A 22,492-nucleotide genomic window follows, 5' to 3' on the forward strand; every position below is an offset into this window, starting at 1 on the left:
CCTCCCTCCGGTAATTGTGATCAATTGCAGCGCCGGTGCCGTCGCTGACAGAAAGAGTAAGAGTCCTACCCTCCTTCATCATTAGATCCTGCACCTCTTCTCCAAACTCATTATCATGGATTAGTCTGTGTCCGACACACAGCTGGGGAAAACACTCCTTTTGGAGACCGAACAACGGACACGGTGAGATCCACCATCTCGTGCAGGAGAGAAACCATATTCTGAAACGATACCGGCTCCAGGCCAATGAATTTGAAATATTTCGCTAAATAAAATGGGAATTAAAAGCATCAAGATGCAAAAACATTCACCTGGAAGTATTTGAATATATCAGCGGATACAAAAGCTACAATATTTGTAGCAGCTGAAATCAATATCATGATATTAATAAACATAATTGTCCACTATATGAATATATAGATCACATAATAACGTCTTCGCAGTCGCATACATACCGAAAATGATGCTAAAAACAACGACCTGTGTGCCACCTTTTGCGCATTTATATCATAAAACCTTAATGACTCATTTTGTTTTAACGTGAAAGTGAAAAGAAAAGTGTGCAATGATAACGAAGCGTGAATTGAACTAACTCACCCAACATGAATTACAACAATGTGGTCATTTGTCTACACTTCCAGTTCCTTCAAGGAAGACAAAGAAGTGTCTGCTTAACCGCAACGCCACAACAATACTTAGATAATACAAAAGAAGACATGTTTCTGCCCAATTACCGGCAGCATATTCAGCCAAGTTTCAAGACAACACCAGACGTATGAAACTTTGTAGACTAAAGCTAGAACAACAATGGCTCAGTTGGCGCACAGCAGAGCTACCACTCGTGCTGCTCTTCAGTCTAAAACCGTCATCGTGTGTTGTTCTGAGGACAATGACGCAGAGGGAACAGAAAAAACATTTGTTTTGACAGTTAAACTGAAGAGCCTTTATTGACAGTAAGGACAGGAAACACGGGAGAAAGAGGGCGGACATGCGACGGAGGACTCTGGACAGAATACAAACTGGCAACATTGCACTTAATGTGTCAGGAACAACACAAACAGCAGAATGTGATCAGTGTGTGTTTGTGTGCGTTTCAGTGTCAGCACTTGAAGTAAAGTCAGCCAAACCCTATTTCAAACTCCTCATTCGCTCGGATCCTGCTAGATTTATGGGCGAGCTCAGTGTCCTTCACACACGGATACACACACACACACTTTTTTGAAAAGGGGAAAAAAATAACCAACCTACATACAGACGAAGGTTTATAGTTTCCAAACCCCAAAAACCAGGTGATCCAATACTGACACACTTTAGACTTTGATCTGTGTGTGTGTGTGTGTGTGTGTGTGTGTGTGTGTGTGTGGCTTAAAACCTCACATGGGGGCTTTTTTGATCCCAAGGTCCTCAATAAGCTTATCATCAGTCTCCACACACTGACCTCTGACACTCTAAGGCACAAAAGACAAATGTGCTACACACAAGGCAACTTCTGCATGAAATCCAGAGCGCACACACACACACACACACACACACACACACACACACACACACACACACACACACACACACACACACACACACACACACACACACACACACACACACACACACACACACACACACACACAAGCAGGAAATCGCTGTGTAAAGACAGAACAAGAGAGAGAAAGAATAGAAGAAAGAGTGGAAGGAAGAGTCAACAATATCTGGTAGTTTGCACCCTCACAGGCGGTAAAAATAACAAGCATTTGGTTCCTCACTAACAACAGACTTAAAATAGCTCTCGGCTGAGTGGAGACAGCCTGTAAAGATGTCAACAGTTTGGCAGAGTGGCGATGAATCTTTTTATTTTTCCTCTTCTTGCTTTTATATTAAGATGTAAATAGAATAATTAGCCTGAAAACAGATCTCAAGCCCTCAGCGTGCGTTTTACGAGAGAAGATCGACGCACAAAAGCTATTTCCCTGTTCTTCCCATTCTGCCAACATGGAACAATGCAGCATTAGCATTATACTGCAGAGGCTAGGAAGACACTTCTGAATGTTACAGCCATCAACACTTGGCACACTCGCCGAGGCTCTTGGTGGAAGTCACTGGTTGAAAAGCATTTTCATGGTCGCATTAACTCAAATTTCTCCCCCAAACGGAGATGACCTGAGGTTGCCTCCATTTCAATTGAAACCACCTTTATAGGGGCAAAACTCGCCTGCACAGCAGAATGAGTCATAAAGCTCTGCAGTCTGCTCTCCTTCTCATCCATGACCCTCTGACAGCTCTGTGGCAGCTAATGAGAAGCTGGACAGGGCGGGGCTTACAGTGTGGGGAAGGGAGAGATGATGAGGCGTTAGATGGCCGAGAGGGAAATTGTGTTATGTCTGGAGATGGGGTCGGACCGAAATTAAGAGCTAGAAGAGTGCGCATGTGTACTGTAGGTGTGTGTGTGTGTGTGTGTGTGTGTGTGTATACCTCCCGAGCCTCATCTTACACATGATTAGCATGCTGGTCACATCAGCAGTCAGACTCCAGTGAGGCCCACAGTGGTGCAGCAGACTAATGCTCCAGTAACATGAGAATGAATAGGCAATACAGCAGAACGGTCATGCAAACAGTATTAGTGAGGAAAGGCTTTTGTGTTTACGACATAAGAGGCTCTGTATATGTATATATATATATGTATATATATATATATATATATATATATATATATATATATATATATATATATATATATATATATATATATATATATATATATATATATATATATATATATATATATATATATATATATATATATATTCATCTGCAAAACTTCAAGGTACAGTACATCAAGTATGACATAAAACCTGGAGTACATCAGCCGTCATCATCATCATCATCATCATCATCATCCAATCATCAGTAGTCAAGACATCATCGCCATCGTCAACACACCAAATGTTGTATTGATTTCTCATCGGCTGACTCATCATGAGCAATAAATGTGCAATCTGGTTGATCCGGGAGACAATTTGGAGTTGAGTTCAAGAGTTTATCCCTATGACTTGGATTTACTGTTAACATTAAGGACTCGTCAGCCATCTTTCACGCCTACGGAGGTAGAGTTCTCCATTCTGAAAATATTTTGTTTGGCACATCTCTTAAAAAAGGACTTATGACTAATCACAAAAAGTTACTTATAAAAGCAAATATCAGCTGCGAGTGGGAGGAATCTCATTTCAGATCGTCTGACTCACGGAGCAGGAGATGCTGTGGTTTCATTTGATGAATAATTTGGTTGCCCAAAGAGCCACAGCTGCACCTGTTCAGCAGCGCTTTAGAGATTTATTTTTACTGAAGTCATTTAAGAGGTATTCCAAACCAGCTATGCCGTCTTAACCTTAAACCACAGCTCCTAAATTTAACCCTAACTCTTTTTTTGTTTGTTACAGATTTAGATGATGTCGCTGAATAAGCACGATGTGCGTTTAAAAAAGAAAAAAAGGGACAGAGATTCAAGGTTTGAATAAAAAATAAATACCAGGTATTATGTGTGGCTGGCTATGTTTTTGGTCCATTCTTGAAATTGGAAACTCATCCACTCGCTGGCTTTTTCAGATCTTTCAACCACATCTCACAGTTTTCATCAGCAGACGACTCCCAGTGCTAGTAAGTGGATCTTGCGTCAAGATTTCCTTATTTGTTTGATTCTTCTGTGTGTTAAATGTGTGTTCCTGTCTAAAAACAAAACACCAATATTTGCCGATTTTTTCGTAATGGACTTTGGGTATTATTGAATACATTTGTAAAGCAATTAAAATCCGAGTGTGCAAGATACGCAGCCTCTGAAAATACGCTTCTATTTTAAGTGGCGCAGCTTTTCTCGTTTTTACGGCACTGGTTTAGCAGTTCAGGAAACTCACAGACCAATTGCATGCGAGTTAAGCCATCCCACGTGATGCTACTCAGCCAATCAATTCTGTGCATTCCAACCGGCAAACATTGCGACTCTGAATACAGACAGATGAGAGGCGAGAGGCGAGTGACGGACGGAAAGACGAGTTAGCGATACAGGGAGAGAAGACGGAGAGACAAGTAAGCAGCAGACAGGGAGAGAAGACAGAGAGACAAGTGAGCAGCAGACAGGGAGAGAAGACGGAGAGACAAGTGAGCCACAGACAGTGAGAGAAGACGGAGAGACAAGTGAGCAGCAGACAGGGAGAAAAGACGGAGAGACAAGTGAGCAGCAGACAGGGAGAGAAGACGGCGAGACAAGTGAGCCACAGACAGGGAGAGAAGACAGAGAGACAAGTGAGCAGCAGACAGGGAGAGAAGACGGAGAGACAAGTGAGCAGCAGACAGGGAGAGAAGACGGAGAGACAAGTGAGCCACAGACAGGGAGAGAAGACGGAGAGACAAGTGAGCCACAGACAGGGAGAGAAGACGGAGAGACAAGTGAGCAGCAGACAGGGAGAGAAGACAGAGAGACAAGTGAGCCACAGACAGGGAGAGAAGACGGAGAGATAAGTGAGCAGCAGACAGGGAGAGAAGACGGAGAGACAAGTGAGCCACAGCCAGGGAGAGAAGACGGATAGATAAGTGAGCAGCAGACAGGGAGAGAAGACGGAGAGACAAGTGAGCCACAGCCAGGGAGAGAAGACGGAGAGACAAGTGAGCCACAGCCAGGGAGAGAAGACGGATAGATAAGTGAGCAGCAGACAGGGAGAGAAGACGGAGAGACAAGTGAGCCACAGCCAGGGAGAGAAGACGGAGAGATAAGTGAGCAGCAGACAGGAAGAGAAGACGGAGAAACAAGTGAGCAGCAGACAGGGAGAGAAGACAGAGAGACAAGTGAGCCACAGCCAGGGAGAGAAGACGGAGAGATAAGTGAGCAGCAGACAGGAAGAGAAGACGGAGAGACAAGTGAGCAGCAGACAGGGAGAGAAGACGGAGAGATGACGGAGAGATAAGTGAGCAGCAGACAGGGAGAGAAGACGGAGAGACAAGTGAGCAGCAGACAGGGAGAGAAGACGGAGAGACAAGTGAGCCACAGACAGGGAGAGAAGACGGAGAGACAAGTGAGCAGCAGACAGGGAGAGAAGACGGAGAGACAAGTGAGCCACAGACAGGGAGAGAAGACAGAGAGACAAGTGAGCCACAGACAGGGAGAGAAAAAGAACTACACATGGCGCTCTCCAAGAAGAGAAAAGTGAACAACTCTTTTGACCAAACATACTGAAGTTACTCAAGTCTCAAATCTCAGAGCCCAATATGATGAATCCAGCAGGATTCTGACTCATTCAGTGCCAACAACCTGCTCATGAATGTTCCCTCAGAGGTGCTTGGATTTTGGGTCAACACAAAAAGCTATTTTATTTATTTTCTCCATTTTATTTTTAAATGCAGCCCGAGAAGAACATTATACATATCTACAGTATTATATATATCTGTATAATTCAATGTTAAGTGACAATAAATATTGTCTAAATGTTTTTAAATTGTTCTTTCTTTATTAGATTTGACAGTCAGTTGATTACGTGCAGACGTTGATACAGCTACTAGGCTACTTCAATATATCTCACACTAATTCATAACGCAAGTTAGACATTATGATGCTCTGGACCTTTGCTTGTGGAAATTTTCTCTAACTGGACCTTTTTGAATTTCAGTTGAATACCCCTGCGATACAGCCTCGCTCAGCAGCAACAGTTTCTAATCAGAGTCATGAGGAAACCTCTGAGTTGACTCAAACATTCTCAATGTTTGTCTGAATGGAGCACAGCACCCAACCCTGCTGACACACATTAGAAAACTGATCGCGCCGTCTGCTCATGCGTGAATACTGGAGGGGAAGCAAACAAACACGTACCCAGGGGAAGCCAATTGTGGTTTGGCTGATCAATATGCATGAATTGTGAACTATAAGCTCCGACCGAGAACAGAGGGAGAGAATTTTTAAAAAGGAAGACTATCAGCACGAAGCAACAGCACACTAAATCCAGTAGCTTTTAATATAGTGCGTATTGATCTAAGATATGTAGTCTATGGTATTGATCCATGCTGCTTCCCTGCAGTCGGCTTAGGGAGCTACTGTCTGCCAGTTGGACTCATGTTGATATTGCAGATGGATAATATTGAAAATGCATACCAATTAGGGCTGCAGAATAAATCCTTTTTTTATCGTCATCGCAAATTTTGTCGATAAACACATCACGAAAGACTGCGATATTACACTCAGGGATTTTCAGAGTTTCAGTTCAAACAAAGCACTTTGAAATGTAACTCACTTTGTTTTATTATTGCCTTTTGTGCTCAGTTCAATAAAAGTTTTTGCACTTTAATACCCATCTATATATCGCAAGTAATATCGTTACCCCGCTATGCAACAAAGTTACCGCATATTTTCCAAAACTCGCGCAGGGCCTACCATCAATTTCCACAACTTATTTTCACAGTCATTTTGGCTGTTATTGATACAGGCCTTTCACATCCACTGCAATAACTAATGTCCAGGTTGCACCAGTAGAATTGTGATGAAACGTCAAACATCTCGCGAGGAACAGTTAAATAATACAATGTAGAGAATGCAGTGCAGGTATTCAAATTTTATGGGTATTAAATAAAGTTAACTGGGATTAATTGTTCATTTACAGGCATTAATGTAGCCAAGACTTTCCATTACTTCTAAATTGGTCCACTGGTGCGTCCTGCCTTGAAGAGTCTCATTAGTTTGGGGTTTTTCAAATGTACAATTATTTTTTGGTCATATAATGGTGCAACAAAACAAAACTCACCTTCTATGTCAAGCAGAGTATCAATAAATAATAACAGCAAGGAGCGACATGAGAACTACCTTCAGCTAATGGCTTTGCGAGACGTTGGTCTTCCTAATCTTACCGTCCCACGTCTGCTTTTGTTGGTTTGGTTTTGGTACACGGGGGCTTTCACGGCAATTTAGGAGAAGTGCTTTGTGAGTTAGAGGCTATATTTAAATGAACTGCGGGGACACGAGTGTGGCTACAGAGGCTGGGTGATAAAAAGAGACGTCTGGTTTAACACCAGACTATTCTGTTCAGGAAGATTAGACGTGAAATGAAGCCAACCGTCAATCCTGACCGTCTCTGTGACATTTTCCTCATCCACAGTACGTGTGCGCGTGTGTGACAGCGAACTGAATCTATTAATCATTTTGCTGTCCTGGGCCTGACATTGTGTGTTTCGGGAAACGTCTAAATAGGTCTGTTATCAATTTTAAAAAGGTGCGTCACCTGCATCAGAGGATGGCAGGCTCTTTTACACGAGGGTCACGGTCACATTGACACAATACATTAGGACCAAATATGTGGGTTCTTTTGTGGGCGTATGTGCTTCAGGCTCTTTATTTCCCTCTGCCATTACTTATCGCTCCCAGTATCACAAGCTGTCCACCACTGTCCGTTAACAAAAAGCAGCACTATCATCTCCCGCCCACTCCCTTCCCTTCATTCAAAGCTTTTTTTCTATTTCTCCTCTGGCGATCCACAATTCTCCCTCCTCTCCATCTGTCCCATCTGATAGCACTTTCCCTCCATCCCATCAGCCTGCTCCTCCAACCTCTGCAGAATTTTGTCTAATTGTTATGCTGGTCCTTCCTTCCTCCCATCTATCTCCAACATAGGATTTGGATTGATTTAGTCTTATTCCGTCACATCCATCTTCACTTTATGACGCTTGCCTGGTCCCTCAGCTCACAACCTTTCAGTCGATGTCTTGCTTTTAATGCCCTTTTAAACACGAGCCATAAAAAAGGTACATACAGCCCATATAATTAAGATAATAACTAGAACCATTAATATGAAATGATATGTCCATTTTTAACACATTTCATCACCAGTCAGGGTTTCCCACAGCATGTCATACATTACATTTTATGACATAAAACAACCTTCAGGAAGAAAGAGGAGAAGCAAATGTCATATATTTCATGGGTGGGGCAACTGTTCAAACCATCATTTAGAAACTAAATTAAATCACGAGACGAGGTGTCTGATTCAACTCAGGAAACGACAATGACTGATCGAGATTTCCAGGGGGACACCCCTTCGAGAACCCTTTGGTGCGGTAAAAAAGCACTGCATCGAGATCTAAAAGCAACAATATATTTATAATATTTAAAGCTTTGAAAGAACAGAGGTCAAGTTTGAAAGTTTTGTGACCTCTAACATCTAATGTGTGAAGAAGGCGGAGGCTGTCAAATGTCAGCACAATCTGCTTACGAAATCACCAAGACTTCTGACCCGGCAGCTAAGCATGCTTTTGGCTGGCGAATACACAGGCATACACACACACACACACACACACACTTCTGCTCTCCCTTTCTACCCTGCCTGTACCACGTCTACTTATGATGCGATGATCTCCCACGCATGCATGTTTGCATTGATGAATAAGCACATCATTCTGACTGTGTGTGTGTGTGTGTGTGTGTGTGTGTGTGTGTGTGTGTGTGTGTGTGTGTGTGTGTGTGTGTGTGTGTGAGAGAGAGAAACAGTCACCGAAACAGAGTGGGTGAGTGTACATTGGCATAAGTAGGTTACAGGTAATACGTAACATGGATGTGGGGTGTGTGTGTGTGTGTGTGTGTGTGTGTGTGTCTTTACCATGGACATTATGTACTATATGCACCACTGAGCGGGCAGTAAGTGGCTTTCCCATACAGCCATCGTGTGTGTGTGTTTTCCTGCGCTGTGACTCATATTTAATCTGAAAGCGGAGCAGAAGTGATTCCGCCATAAGAGCAAATGTACGTGTGTGTGTGTGTGTGTACCTATTTTTCACCACAGTGCTCATCAAGACCGATTTCTGGTATGTCTTTCTGCTGTGTGCTTTTTGCCGACAGCAGGGCAGCTATTTGAGCGTGCGACTGCATGTAGGTGGGTGGGCACTTCACTTTTTGATGTTGTTATACTGAGCTATCTAGTATGTGTATTGGTACGTGGGTGGCAGTTGCCTCGTTTCGGAAGGCATGAGAGTAAAGTGTGTGTGTGTGCATGAATGTGAGTGAGTTTCCGATGTTAGCTATTAATCAAATCTCCGGAGAAACTCAAAATTGAGGAAGATGGGGCGTTGTGGTACGTAAACAACGTCGACCCAAAAAAGGTTTTGGACAGTTCAGCATTTCTGTGCTTAACAAGAAAGGACAGAGAGAAACTGAAAAGAGAAGAGCGAGAGAGAGAAACCTCAAACCAGATCCCCTGGATGCAACGAATCGGAGAAGAAAGATGGAAAGCACAGGGTGAACACAGGGTGAGAGAAAGTGAAGCGTGTCATAGTGCGTGACCATAACAGAGGTGTGTGTTGGTGAGGAGGCAAGGAGAAGTCACCCATGGAGCTGAGTAACTATATATGTGTGTGTGTTTCCACGGGGGTAAGGGTTGCAATAATGTTCTTCACTGCTCTACATCCAATCTCCGCTACAAACTCACAGCAACCGGTCTGTTATGTAACCCTTTGAACAAATGGCTTGCAGAAATGCATAAGCGGAAAAGTGTTTTTCTCAGCGACGGTGACGAATAGCCTGAATTCAATCTGTGAAACAGAGAGAGCGTAATGAACGAGGGAGACACAGATCTTATGGTGCTTTCAAGAGGTGTTGTGTTTTCTGAGAAAAGCGCACACAAGCCTAACTATGTTCAGTAGTACAACAGACTTCATATTTGTATTGTGTTGGAGAGAATGGTGGAAGAAGAAGAGAGTGTTTACCGTTTCAAATGTGTGCGGTAACAAATCGCAACAATGATTAGAGATTATTAGCAACAATTTCACGTAATTTAGAGGATTACTTTAGTGCGAGCTGAGTCGTAAGAGACGTTACAAGACAGCCTTTGGTTTTGAACACAGTATTATCTAGAACGAGCATACTGCGTGTCTTTAACATTCAACAACATACAGACAGCGTATTACAGTAGCTACTAGTCATATTTATCCCTCGCAACTTTCAGGGTTTTCCTGGAATTTAATTTTTGGCAGTAGCACGTGACAAACAATGACTGAAGAAAGTAAAACATCACAGATTTGATGCCATTCTGTACCTGGATGCTAAATATAATGCAGATGCCAATATCCACTTTCAGTTTCACTCATCATATCGCAGCGACACAGGAGAGGCTGTGCTCGTGTTTTATTTTTCCCCCTCTGCTTAGCTCTTTTCATTGCATGTCTATTCATGCATTCATGCATTATTCAGACTAAATTGCAGGCACTTCCAGCCAAAACATCTTGCATTTACTAAAGCGTGAAGCAGTTGCAATATGACGCAGAGGGACTGAAATGGAGCCTGTGACAGTCGGTACCAAAAACAAACGGAAGCCATAAAGGCACCTTGGGTGTTGACTGCTCCAGAAACAATGGCGGCAGAGGTGAGACTGCACTTGGTGGCAGATCCATCACAGCTGTTCGTGAGGAGGAGGAGGAGGGTGTGACGGTGGCACGGGGAGGAAGTAGGACAGCGGGGGACAGCAGTTAAAAGGGCCGAGTTATGAAGAAGACGAGACCAGTAAAAATGAAAGGAACGAGTCTAATTCCTCCATCAGCTCACATCTCATATCTCCTCCTCGTGCCCCAGCTGCTCCCTTCTCATTAACCAAATCAGCCTGGCTTTGAGGTCCTCTTCTGATAATGCCTCATTTCCCCCCCTCTCATCAGCCTCTTCTCCACCCCCATCTTCTCACCTACATCCATTCGAGCCCATTTTCATGACAAGTCCCAGCAAAGGTTCTAAGTGCTTGTTTCCTACCAGAGGGTTAGTTTTCTTTCTTTGTTATATAATAGCTGACAACTTCTGAGATGTGAGCGACAGATCAGGAGATCTGGTACCAGGCTAACGTCACCCTTCGCTTCATCATCTTCTCTTCTGCGAAGCCCTGAAGACGTCTTATCCCTCTCTCCTCTCTCCTCTCTTCCCATTTCTTTCCTCCTCTAGTCTTTCTTCGCCGTGCCTCTGTAGAGAGCAACAGTCACCCTGCTGACATGAGCCGCCACTTAGCCTGAAGCAAGAACACCCTGTCAAGACATATACACACAGTAAAGCCTTATTTGATGCAAGTCGCTAGGTGAGGCAAGACGGTTTGCACTCTGCGAAGCACACTGGGATATTGCAAGGCACAAATACTCGACCACTATTTGATGTAATGTGCAGGTGAGACAGGCCGGATTCAAGTGCAGCAAAGATGATACTTAAAAGCAGCAGAAAATGCACACACACACACACCACTGGCCAAGCAAGGTGAGACAAGAAGCAGCTGCAACGAAAATCACACCATGTAAGGCAGTATTCAGCATGAGCACGCACAAATACACACACACACCTTTTGAATCATTATCTTTTTATCGAGGCGCAAGATGACAGCAGTGTTGCAAAACCCGACAATGAGAGCACAAACATAGGATAACACCAGCAGGTGACGTTGACACCAGATGCAGATTTAAATGCTTGTTGAGAATTCAATGCAGCACTTTGAGAAAAGGCACTTCATGTGACAACACACAATAACAAACCGCCTCCATTTGATGAAAGATTCAAGAGCAGCGAAAGGTGATGGTAATGCATCGCCATCTTGCAGTAGAGCTCCCTGTATATACATTACAGGACACAATGAACAGATGAGAATGGAAGCCGACTCTGAAATGTGACAGCAGGACGGATTGACAACCCCGTTTTGTTTTGTTTTCCACAGCCCTACTTCAGAAAAAGGGAAGTTTTATATGATTGTGCAAACTCACACACAAACTGGTTTTTGTCACTTCAGAGGACATTGAACTGAATTGACTTATGTTAACCCTTACCAAGCGAGGCGCTACACTGATGTGGGTGTAGTACTGTGAGAGGATGACATACAATCCACAAAAGCCTTTTTGAACCATAGATCCAAATGTTTTAAAGTATTATAAGATGTCCAAACACTGAAAATACTCTTGAAAGTTATCACTGTGGCGGTCACGTCATAAATCTGCAGACACATTCAAGGACCGGCAAGAGACTCGGTTATATACTATATACCTATATACTTACTATTTCCAGTAAGTGATTAACTCTGGATAATGCCGAGACCTGATTCTCCAGAAAGAGTGCGTTTGAGAAAAAGGGCTTACGAACACGTAGTCCCCACAATTCAAGTAATACAAGTATAAAACACATACACACACAGGCCCGGGTGTCTTGAGTGACCTCTTGTTCTTTATCTCACTTTTTCATGCTGTTCATCGTCTCTCTCTCTCTCTCAACCCTTATGCTTTTGTGCAAAGCTCCCTCCCTCTCCCCCACCTCCCCCCCTCTCCATCTCTTTCCGTCTTGCTCTACTTCCCACAGCCACAGGCAAGGACACACTGAGGCTTGTTACTTCCTAAAAGGAGGGCAGAATCAACCTTTAAAACGCACACACATTTAACACTCAAACACACATATAGCAAACTCCACGCTGTCAAAGACAATCATATATGTTTACAACAAAAAATAAAGCATGCGTGTGGCAAATTGAGGTTAGCTCGTGTTGCGGCGTTCGCCGGCAGACTCAAAAAGAAGACCCTGAGCACAAGTTATAGTTATTGGCAAGTTTGCTAATCATGTTTTTGCTGGTTTGCACTTTGTTATAAAGAGCACAGGGCTTTTGTCTGGCCTCTCCCCCCTCGTCTCGGCCTGCGAGGCTGAGCATGTGACCTGCAGTATGTACGAGTGAGTGTGTGTGTGAGTGTGTGTGAGACGAGATAAGATAGTGCTGGTGCTGGGAGAAAGTGGAAAAAGCTTGCTTCAAAGCCTTTCCTGTGTGCATGTACTGTTAGCGTATCATTATGTGCAAGTTTACAATTACATTAAAGATCTCACGCATACATGAGGAATCATCTTTTTGTAGCGACACACAACACACACACACACAATATAATTGACCCTTCGTTAAAGCGATTACAGATTAATGAGCAGAGCACCCGCCTAATCCAGTTTAGCTTGATCGCGGAGAGACAATGCCATCGGAGCTCACTGTCCGCCGCCCTGCACAACTGGAACAGAACACTGCTATCTGAACGGGCAATCGCATTAGCTTCCTGGTTATCAACCAATCAGAGCCGCTCCCGCCTCGATACAGCCATCATAACGCTTTGAGAGTATCAAAGTGACAGTGTGAGTCAAGGAGCAACTGCTGAGACGAAAAGAATACTGAAGATGTTTCTTTTCCCCCATTGTGTGTCCCATTGTGTGTCCCTTCATTTAGCCGTGTCTTTGTTTCTGACCTCTATTCGACATGTTGGGACATTTTGCCAAGATTTCGATGAGGTGATCAATACCACTCTCACGTCAGTACACTGAGCAGACCGAGCAGCACCTTATTGTAGTTCTTTGTAAGGATTAAACAAACGAGACATAGCATGTTCATTTATGCTAATCTAACTGTCTCCACGATGTGGATCGTCAAAAAGCCATGATTAGTCTTTATTTTCAAAACTTGTTTAAATGATGACTGCCATGTTATTGGCGGAATGCATTAGTGCTCATGTAACACAGCTCTAAATCATAATTATATAGGTTTCTGCTGCGGTCCCTCTCTTGAAATTATCCAATCAGAGGACACGCACATTGTCATACAAGTAATTAGATGTAGGACACTTCTTAAAATAAAATAGTACTGATAGTCACCATAAATAACAATCGTACAATTTCGCCATACATAACTAGAGCAGTACAACACCAAGTCTTGAAGTAATGTCAATACATTATTGTCGGTAATCCTGACACGCACCGTGTCAAGGTCAATCTGTGTTAAGTGTATTACAAGCTTGTGTTATCATCAGCCAGGAGAAACAGTGTAACCTGAGCTGGAGGGGATTACAGACGTGTGTACACATTATTTGAATGGACTATGCAGATATACAGTCGCAGCACAGAGGCACAAATACAGGTAGTGTTGCGTCGATAACGTCCCTTTATGCACTTTGTGTGCGTGTGCGTGCGCATCTTTGTGTGATTGTTAGCAAGAGAAATCTTCCAGACCGCTTCTTCCCTGGCAACTTGAAACCTTTATTTTTCCAGTTCATATTTCCACCTGAGCATCCAGCTCGTGTTTCAACAGGCTGAAAATGAGATCATGTAGAAAACGCTTCGTCATAACATTATCCAGTGCGATCATGTACCTGTTGTCAGCATAATTTGTGTTTCCCCTCGCACAAACTGTCCTTTTATGTAACTGGATGCCGCTGTGTCCTTGTTTATAACACATTAGATGACAGCGAAGCATATGTCAGTGACATTGTCCGTGAATAGGTGTCGCTAAACCTTGGAATTTGAAACGTGTGCATGTGTGTGTGTGTGCAATAGCTGCCAGATGGGAGTCTATGATTCCAAAGACGAGGGATCGCTGCCAGGAGATCTGAGCGCACACAAACCGTACAGCACAAAAGGCCTTCAGACCACAGCAGTGTTGTAGCCTGAATCCACCACAACATCAACACTGCACATTGGACTCATCTGAAAGTGTGTTGTATCTTTAAAAAGTCTTTTTCCAAAAACAACTGATGGAAAAAATGTGTTTCTTTTCTTATTTTCAGGCAAATACGGCAGCAAACGTCTCCCTCGTTTCATGAACAGCAACCGCACCGGGTGCAAACAGACACGTTTATTTGCTAATGTTATTCTAAGGAATGTCTATAAAAAGGAGCATTTATGCCACGATTTGGGCATCACAGCACTGCCTGCCAGTGAAAATGATTTTGAGAGGTTTCTCTTCAAGCTGCTGACAAATTCTGTCTTCACTGCAGCGATTTTACAGGTTTTGACGGCAATATGTTTCCAAATTAATTAACCTTTCCAAAGTCATTGGATAAACAGATCATTAAAGGCAATAATAAATGGCCACGCATGTCATTATCTCCCATCTCTCCCCGAGGCTGGACGGCTTTGATCAGAAACAGTAAAATCTCATGGAAAGTCAGGATGAAGAGGAAGAGGAGGTGGTTTACACTTCATCTCACTCCATCTCCAACAGGCGAGTTGAGCCGCAGAGGAAACTTCAGACCTCTTGGCCGCTCAGCTGTGCGGAAGAACGAGCAGCGCCAAGGCAAGTGGCAAAGCTTCATAATGAACACAACTACCCCGTCTGCGTGTACGCGATAGCCTGTTGGCGCTATCTCCATTTCTTTCCATTTGTGTGTGTGTGTGTGTGTGTGTGTGTGTGTTCAGCAGCCGGGGGTTTAGGGGGCAGGGTGGATAATGTGATACTGACACTCGAGGAACGTGTGTCTTCCAACTATTGTGTTGCAGAGTAATTAAAGCAAACTGGTCTCACAAATGCACGATGTATAATTCAGAACATCCTGCATTTCTGCGCCGCGCGTCTACATGCCAACAGTATTCATTACCAGGCCAGCAGATTCATTTTTAATGCCCTGCTGTTTTCATTACAACTAAACATTTTCCTAACACTATATGTTACACTATGTTGCGTCCTCGACAGAGGAGGCTGGCATGTCTTCAACAACAACAACAACAACAAAAAGGATGAACTCTTTTTAGGGTCGTTTCTTTAATTACAAGAGGAAATCCAGCGGCGGATCATCACTATTTCACCAGAGCTCAGATTAGAGACATTTCTAAAACATATATGTTCTTCTAATCATTTTATGTGGCTCGTGAAATTATTACTGATCTAAGAGATTAAACATTTTCTAAGAAACAGACATGGGGGGGGGGGAAGCATGTTTCGTTTCCAAGTATGAAGCGAGAGGCAGCAGATGATTAGATTATTATTATTATTATAAAAGGGGAAACAGCAAGCCTGGTCAGGGTTAAAAATCTGCCTACCAAACCTCCAGACTCAGTACGTTCTATATTTTCTATATACAACAGAGGGGGCTACTTGCTGATTCTTTTACGTATCGGGTCGGGGTTTGGGAATCAAGAACCGGAATTTTCTCCTGCATCATGACAACTCTGAGACAAGAAGAAGTCACATTCAGAAAGACGAACAACATTAAAAGCACAGACCCAGCCTCCATCTATGTAGCTGAGTCATGGGACTTTCCCCTCCTCAGCTCAGTGAGGAGACCTTCGTTAATAATGCAAGGCTCCTCGATCTGCGACAGGGCCCATTCCTGGAATACCTGACGCCGAGTAGAAGCACAACTTAACTCAACTGTGCGTGGTGTAAACCCTGGCAGGCAACATTCTGCCCGGCAGTAAATACACCTGAGAACTGCTAACATGTATTCACTACAGCCTCTGTGTGAGTGAGGTGAGGCATCCCGTCTGGTGGAGCAGCTACTGGACCAATCAGTGGACTGCAGACAATAAAGGTTTTTGTTTATTTCCAGGTTTCGCTGCATGCATGTTTGTACCAGCTTGGGCAAATTCAACCCACTGCGTTGCATAAACAGCATACAAAGCGGCCTTTTGGGTTGACAGGAAGAGGTTAGCGAGACAACACTTCTGCTAAAGGGAGGGGGGGGGGGGGGGAGTTCGGAGTCCTTCTTGCAGCAACAGAGATTGAGCAACAACAAGCAAAACAGGCTACATTCAGCCGACTGCAAAACATAATTGAACTGGATTTCAGTGTATAGATGCAGGTGGGTCTAGACTGTGCCACGGATTAGTTGTCGGCGCCATTTCTGAAGACTTTCCCGCTGCTTGTGTCTGCGAGAAATCCCATTTAAATGTAGATGACAGAGCCGCCACTACTTCTCCCATCTCCCACTCTCATCCTCCATCCCCCCTTTTTTTTTTTTTATGGCTGTGAGTCTCTCTGTTGCTGCAACTGCAGTGAAATCGAAGATATGTGACGGACCGTGACGCCTGGTTAAAAAAAACAAAAAAAAAAGGCCCAAAAAACATCCACAATCACATTTTCAAAGCCCGACTCCAAAATATTCTTAATCGTCTCTGGATACGAGCACGCAAAACACAAAGAAGGTGATAATCTGTATCTTAAAAAAAAGGAAAGATATTTCAAATGTAGGTAAACAATGGAGGTTTTATTCTTTGTTAACTGTTCCAAAAATACAGATCCAAGACTGCATCATGCACAAGCGTATGGTGCGCACACACATTGTCAAAATATGTTGAGGCAAAACATACCCCTGAGGCTTTGCTTCTAACCCAGTAAAGCCCCAGCGCATTTTAGAAAGCAGCATTAAGACGTCAGCATGAGCTTTTCATGAAGCTTTTATTCCCACTAATTGCTTTCAGTAACCCAAACACCTAGAAGGATGCCGTTCGGTGTTCTCGCGAGGGAAAAACAAACACATTTGATGGGCAAACTTGTGGAAGTTACAGATTTACAAGCTGGGCTTAACAGGTGAAACCCGCAATTCAACGTGTAAATGTTTTTGTCGGCGTAACAGAGAAGAATAAATCAATTCTGCAACAAAAACATCTTGAGGTTTTTCCTCCTCCGGGGTTGTGAATTCACAGTGACTCGCTGAGGTTAACCCTTGACCTTGAATCAAACTCATGACCAAGGTTATTACCAAGGCATCATAAACAGACTTCGGATGGACTTCGCACATATATGTGTCTTTTCATGCCGATGACACTACCACAGGTTGCACGAGGAGAAGGAGGGCATCTGCTCCTGGCAGCAGCGCGACACACACGGTGCATGGCAGGCTGGCTGTTGATCCTTTCAGTCAAACAAAGAAGCCTACTTCAATGTCTTTGTTAGGGACTACGCTAAAGGTGTCTCGCCCACTGTGACCTTGCTGCACCGTCCACATGAACATAAACAACAACTTTCATTGCAGCATAGCCTGCCAACATGTCGAGGAAACAGGCAAAAGATTAAATTAAAAATGATTAATTTCTTTCTCCTCAACAAACCAATACATCACATCGCCTGATGTTACAGCTGTATCATATGGAAACAAAATGCCCTTCTATGGTTGCTGTGACCGCCTGCAACCTAATGATTCATCAATCTTTAGTGTCTGCCATTGATCCGGTGGGCAACAGCTGAGGCTATCTGCTGGGGAAAGGCTGCAGCTGCCCCAACACAGATGATAACCAGGGGGCAGGTCAGGATCTGCTATAACATTATGGTAGTAAAAGCTACTGGTGGTAGTCAAACTGGGGTCTCCAAGGGTCCTAAAGGGGGTAAACATGGTCCAATCAAAAAGGAAGATAACAGGTAAATATCCCAATTAGATCAAATAAAAGATTAATGAATGCGTTTAATGTAATCTTCCTACATTAACAGCAACACTCATGTTGGGTGATAATCTTTTCATCCATGGGTCTATTTGAAATTCCCCAGTAAAAACACACATACTGGGACATTCACAACGACTGCACAGAAATGTGCAGTCATGGTCGCCCGTAGCCCCCCCCTCACATACCTCGGCACACAGCTGGGTGAGGAGCGGTCCACCTCCCAGGTAGCGTACAGGTTCATGTGGACCGGTCGGTTGGACGTGATGCTGACCGGCTTGGAGGGCTGCATGTGCGGCGAAGGGACGCCCCCAGTCCGCGGGAGCCCTCCTCGCTCCGACATCCTGGAGGCTGAAAACAAGCTTTCAGTCGCCGCTCGAGAGGAGGAACACCCGGGCGTCTCCGTGTGTGTGTTGTCCTTCTGTTGTGGTCCTTCCTTTGGTGTATTGTGTCTCCTGGTAGTGCCAATGCGTAAAACGCTCCCGTGTAACGTAGCGTTGCGGTGTCAACGGAAAGTTTGGTGCTATTCGCCGCCTGGCAGTGAAAACATTGCGGTCGTCGGGGGGGGGGGGGGTTTAAACCCGAAAGCAGGAGGCAGAATCCCCGCGTCTGTCTGTGTGTCCTCTCCCTGTGCCAACTTCGTGCTGGTTGGAAGTGCTTATCGGTGCAGGAAGCGGAAATTTCTCTCGCCGTAGTCGCACAATGAGCAGAATCCCACGAGCTACGCCTCTTCAGTTAGAGGACGTAGCGCGCGAGCGAGACAGAGAGGGGCGTGGCCTACAGTGTGCTGTGTTCGTTCACATCCTGGGTTTCTCTAAGTGTCTTCTATTCTTAATTTAATTATATATATTATATTAATCATATAATATATCGGTATATGGGTATAATGTTTGCATATATTTTATAATATATATTTTATTTTTAGAGTTTGTAGTAATATAACATAATAGTACAAAGCTTCATGGAAATGAATTGCGATATATATAATATTTTTATATTATTTTTATTAATTCAGATATATTTATATTTATAAATAATATTTCATTATTGTTTGTTTTTAATTATTTTTGTAATAGTTGTATTATTATTATTTTATTATCAATACAAATAAACACATTATAAAATAATAAGAAATATTATAATGTAATATATCATAGTTAAAGTATCAATCTGGAAGATTTTAATTTAAATAAACATCTGTTAAGTCACTATATATCGTCAAAGCAGGAAACACAATAGTGAGCCTATAACCCACTGATGAAAGTATTGCAATATTATATATATATATATATATATATATATATATATATATATATATATATATATATATATATATATATATATATTTATTTATTTGCAGTATTAAGATTAAATTCTCGGAAGAAAATGCTGTAGTACGGTTTTCCTCTATTGTATACACACAACATGGAACTCAAATTTAAATATATTATATTTTTCATTACACACATACATATTATTGTATTATTTCAATAGTATATTTTCTTAATTATAGTTTGTATCTTTACTATGCTGCATAGTAATGTAGAATGGTGTACTGTATAGTAGCAGTATATCAGTATATACATATATGCAAACCATTTGCTGTTTTTTTCTTCTTACATTCTGCATTGTTGTATTTACTATATAAACATTGTTTACAGTATATGCAAAGTACAGTATGCCTTCTGTAATAATGTAACCATGGTCATGCAAATGAAGCTAATTTGTGTGGCAAACAAAGAGAAAGCAAGAGTAGCCATGTGAAGGAAGTAGATAAACAACTCCACATCTTACAGTCACATCAGAATATATCATCTGAAAACATGCAAACACTAATTAAACTATCCCATTATGTGATAGCCGAATCATTCCATCAATTTGCATGCTAAAAGAAGCAACAAAATAAAAAGTTCCTGCAGGTTCCACAGCTGCATTAAAGGTGTGGTCAGGTTCTCTGTCAAGTAGATACACGCTAATACATACTTTATCCTGGTTATCATTAACGGACGCTCACCTTTTACTCCTTACAATGGCAATGATTGAATAAACCACAGTGCCAATATTGACCGAAGTGTAGAATTACACCTTGTATGAGTGAGTATTGCATTTGTATTACACAGTATTACTCCCATACAGTAAAACATTAGGTATTCTGATGTTTTACTAAGCACCAGCACGGGTACATTTGTAGATTTTTCTATTTTAGGCCCATATGGCACACTTACTGGAGTCTCAGGTGTTCCTGAAATGATTCCCATTAGTCATACACACACGTAAGCACACACACACACACACACACACACACACTAACACGCACCTTCCTTCAGCCGAGCAAATTCACAAAGGTGCGAAACCGGTTACAGTTGGAGAATTCATGTGGCTTTCATGTCATACTGTGAACTTGTTGAGTTTGTATTTATGACAACTTGACATGTAGAGCGGGAAACACATCTTTAAGTGTCAAGGAGAGATTTTGCTTCACTTTATAGGGCACATGATGAGGTAAAAATATACTATGCATGTGTTTTCAAACCCCACTTCTGTTTACTTTTAAAATCACCAACTGGAAGCACCACCCTGTAGCTCTCCCAGGGTTTGGATGTCAGTCGGTGCAGCATGAAACAGGTGCAGTGTTTGCACCCTCAGGTGACAAAAGCAGGGCTGGGATTACAATCTGTGAATCGGAATTTGAATCAGAAGGCGACCTAAACTCCAACGTCACGGCGCGGCTGGCTGCCATCAGCCTTAAGTCTCTATTGGCAGATTATCACAGCTGTGATCGGGGCTTTACAAAAAACATCATGTGCTTGAAATGTGTGTGGATGGTTTTACACTCTTAACTGAAAGCAAATGAAAAGCAATCGTATTTAGATTGGGCTCTTTTATTATGCAACATTCAGGGGACGTTGGAACTATCACAACAGTTGCCAGCAGTGAATGTTGTGCAGGCAGTGTGTTAGAGGTGGACAGATTGTTGAATGCCTTTGTAGATTGCAGGTTTTAAACCTCTCCGTGCTCACTTAGTTTTGGGTTTTCAGTCCAACCGAGCAAAACAAAAGCCGAAGTCACCGGCTGGCTGATTCGTGCTCTTATATTGAAGCCGTGACAATCAGTGGAATCAGCTGGTTCCCTGATGAGCTGGAATTAAAAGCATGCAGACGCTCCGCTTGGCTGCCTATCAGCAAATCCAACCAGCCAAAGGACTTAGACGCAAGTGCAGACCGCCCGCCTGCTCTTTTTAACATGCTTTTCTCAGCCTCTGCCATTGATAAAGAGATTAGAATCAAGCAGATTAAAACACATTCACAGGATAATCCTGGGTTCATTTTTACACAGTGGGCTTAAATCTGACAGGTCATCAAGTGACACTGCACGGGCTGCAAAGTCAAGGTCAGAAATAGTTTCTATACTCTCGCATATGCAACACAATTCCCACATATATAGATTTACAATGGATATTTTCATACATTTACAGAGTATGGTACAGGATTATTTTTCAGCTCCCAGTTTAATTATATGATGTGCAGAAGATTTCTACTTCCCACTGTAGTATTTGGGCTGCAACTCAGCCCAAGATGATATATTAAAAATGTACAATAGACTTGCTTACATGCCAAAAGATGATGTCCTTTACTCCAGAATGGGCACCTGTCCCACTGACAGTTTGCCCAGGCTAGTCATGGAGGACCTCTGCACCCAGTGGTGGAGGAACAGGGCCAACAGGATTATCATCAGTGACCCCAGCCACCCCACAAACTCTGCTGCCTGCTGCCGCCTGGCAGTCGCTCCAGCACCAGCAGCCTCTGGGACAGTTCATCCCGCAGGACAACACTGCTCACTTGACACGTTACCATGATATTGTCACTTAACCTTTTAGTCCATGTGTTCTCCTCTGTATATACATATATATATTGCATTTTGCATAGGTTTTGCTATATTTATTTGCAATTAGTCTAATTTATACTACTTTAATATACATTTTATCCCTTATTTTACCTTGCAGCCTTATGCTTTGACGGTATGTGTGATCTCTTCTTTTAAATTTGCATAATGATAAACAACGTGGACATTGTCTAAACAGTCCAATATTGACACCTGTTGTATTTTTAAGAAAGTAAAAGCCTCTGATTTTGCACAGGCTGTTGCTCCCTGTGCATGTGTGCATGTGTGTACTAGTGACCGAGTCAACACGCGCTGCTGCAGTGATTTAGGTCACTGTGCTTCCCACAGTCAGGTGACCGTTACCTTCAGGGTCCTCTACTGCCCCCCAGCGGTGGAAACACAGACTGCAGCTTGTTGCAACGAGTCAGCGTGACCCTGGGCATTACTGAGCCATTACTCCCTCATGCT

General features: G+C 43.0%; 1 protein-coding gene across 1 annotated transcript in view; it reads right to left on the reverse strand.

The window, feature by feature from the left end:
- Positions 1 to 18,866, reverse strand: part of LOC115024008 (phosphofurin acidic cluster sorting protein 1-like) — a 28,359-nt gene extending 9,493 nt beyond the window's left edge. Inside the window, exon 1 of the mRNA XM_029455381.1 lies at positions 18,331 to 18,866. Within this exon, the coding sequence (XP_029311241.1) occupies positions 18,331 to 18,485 (155 nt within the window). The 5' untranslated portion in view covers positions 18,486 to 18,866. The remainder of the gene's footprint in view (positions 1 to 18,330) is intronic.
- Between the last annotated feature and the right edge of the window lie 3,626 nt (positions 18,867 to 22,492).

The sequence above is a fragment of the Cottoperca gobio genome, chromosome 18, assembly GCF_900634415.1.
Source record: "Cottoperca gobio chromosome 18, fCotGob3.1, whole genome shotgun sequence".
Classification (NCBI taxonomy): domain Eukaryota; kingdom Metazoa; phylum Chordata; class Actinopteri; order Perciformes; family Bovichtidae; genus Cottoperca; species Cottoperca gobio.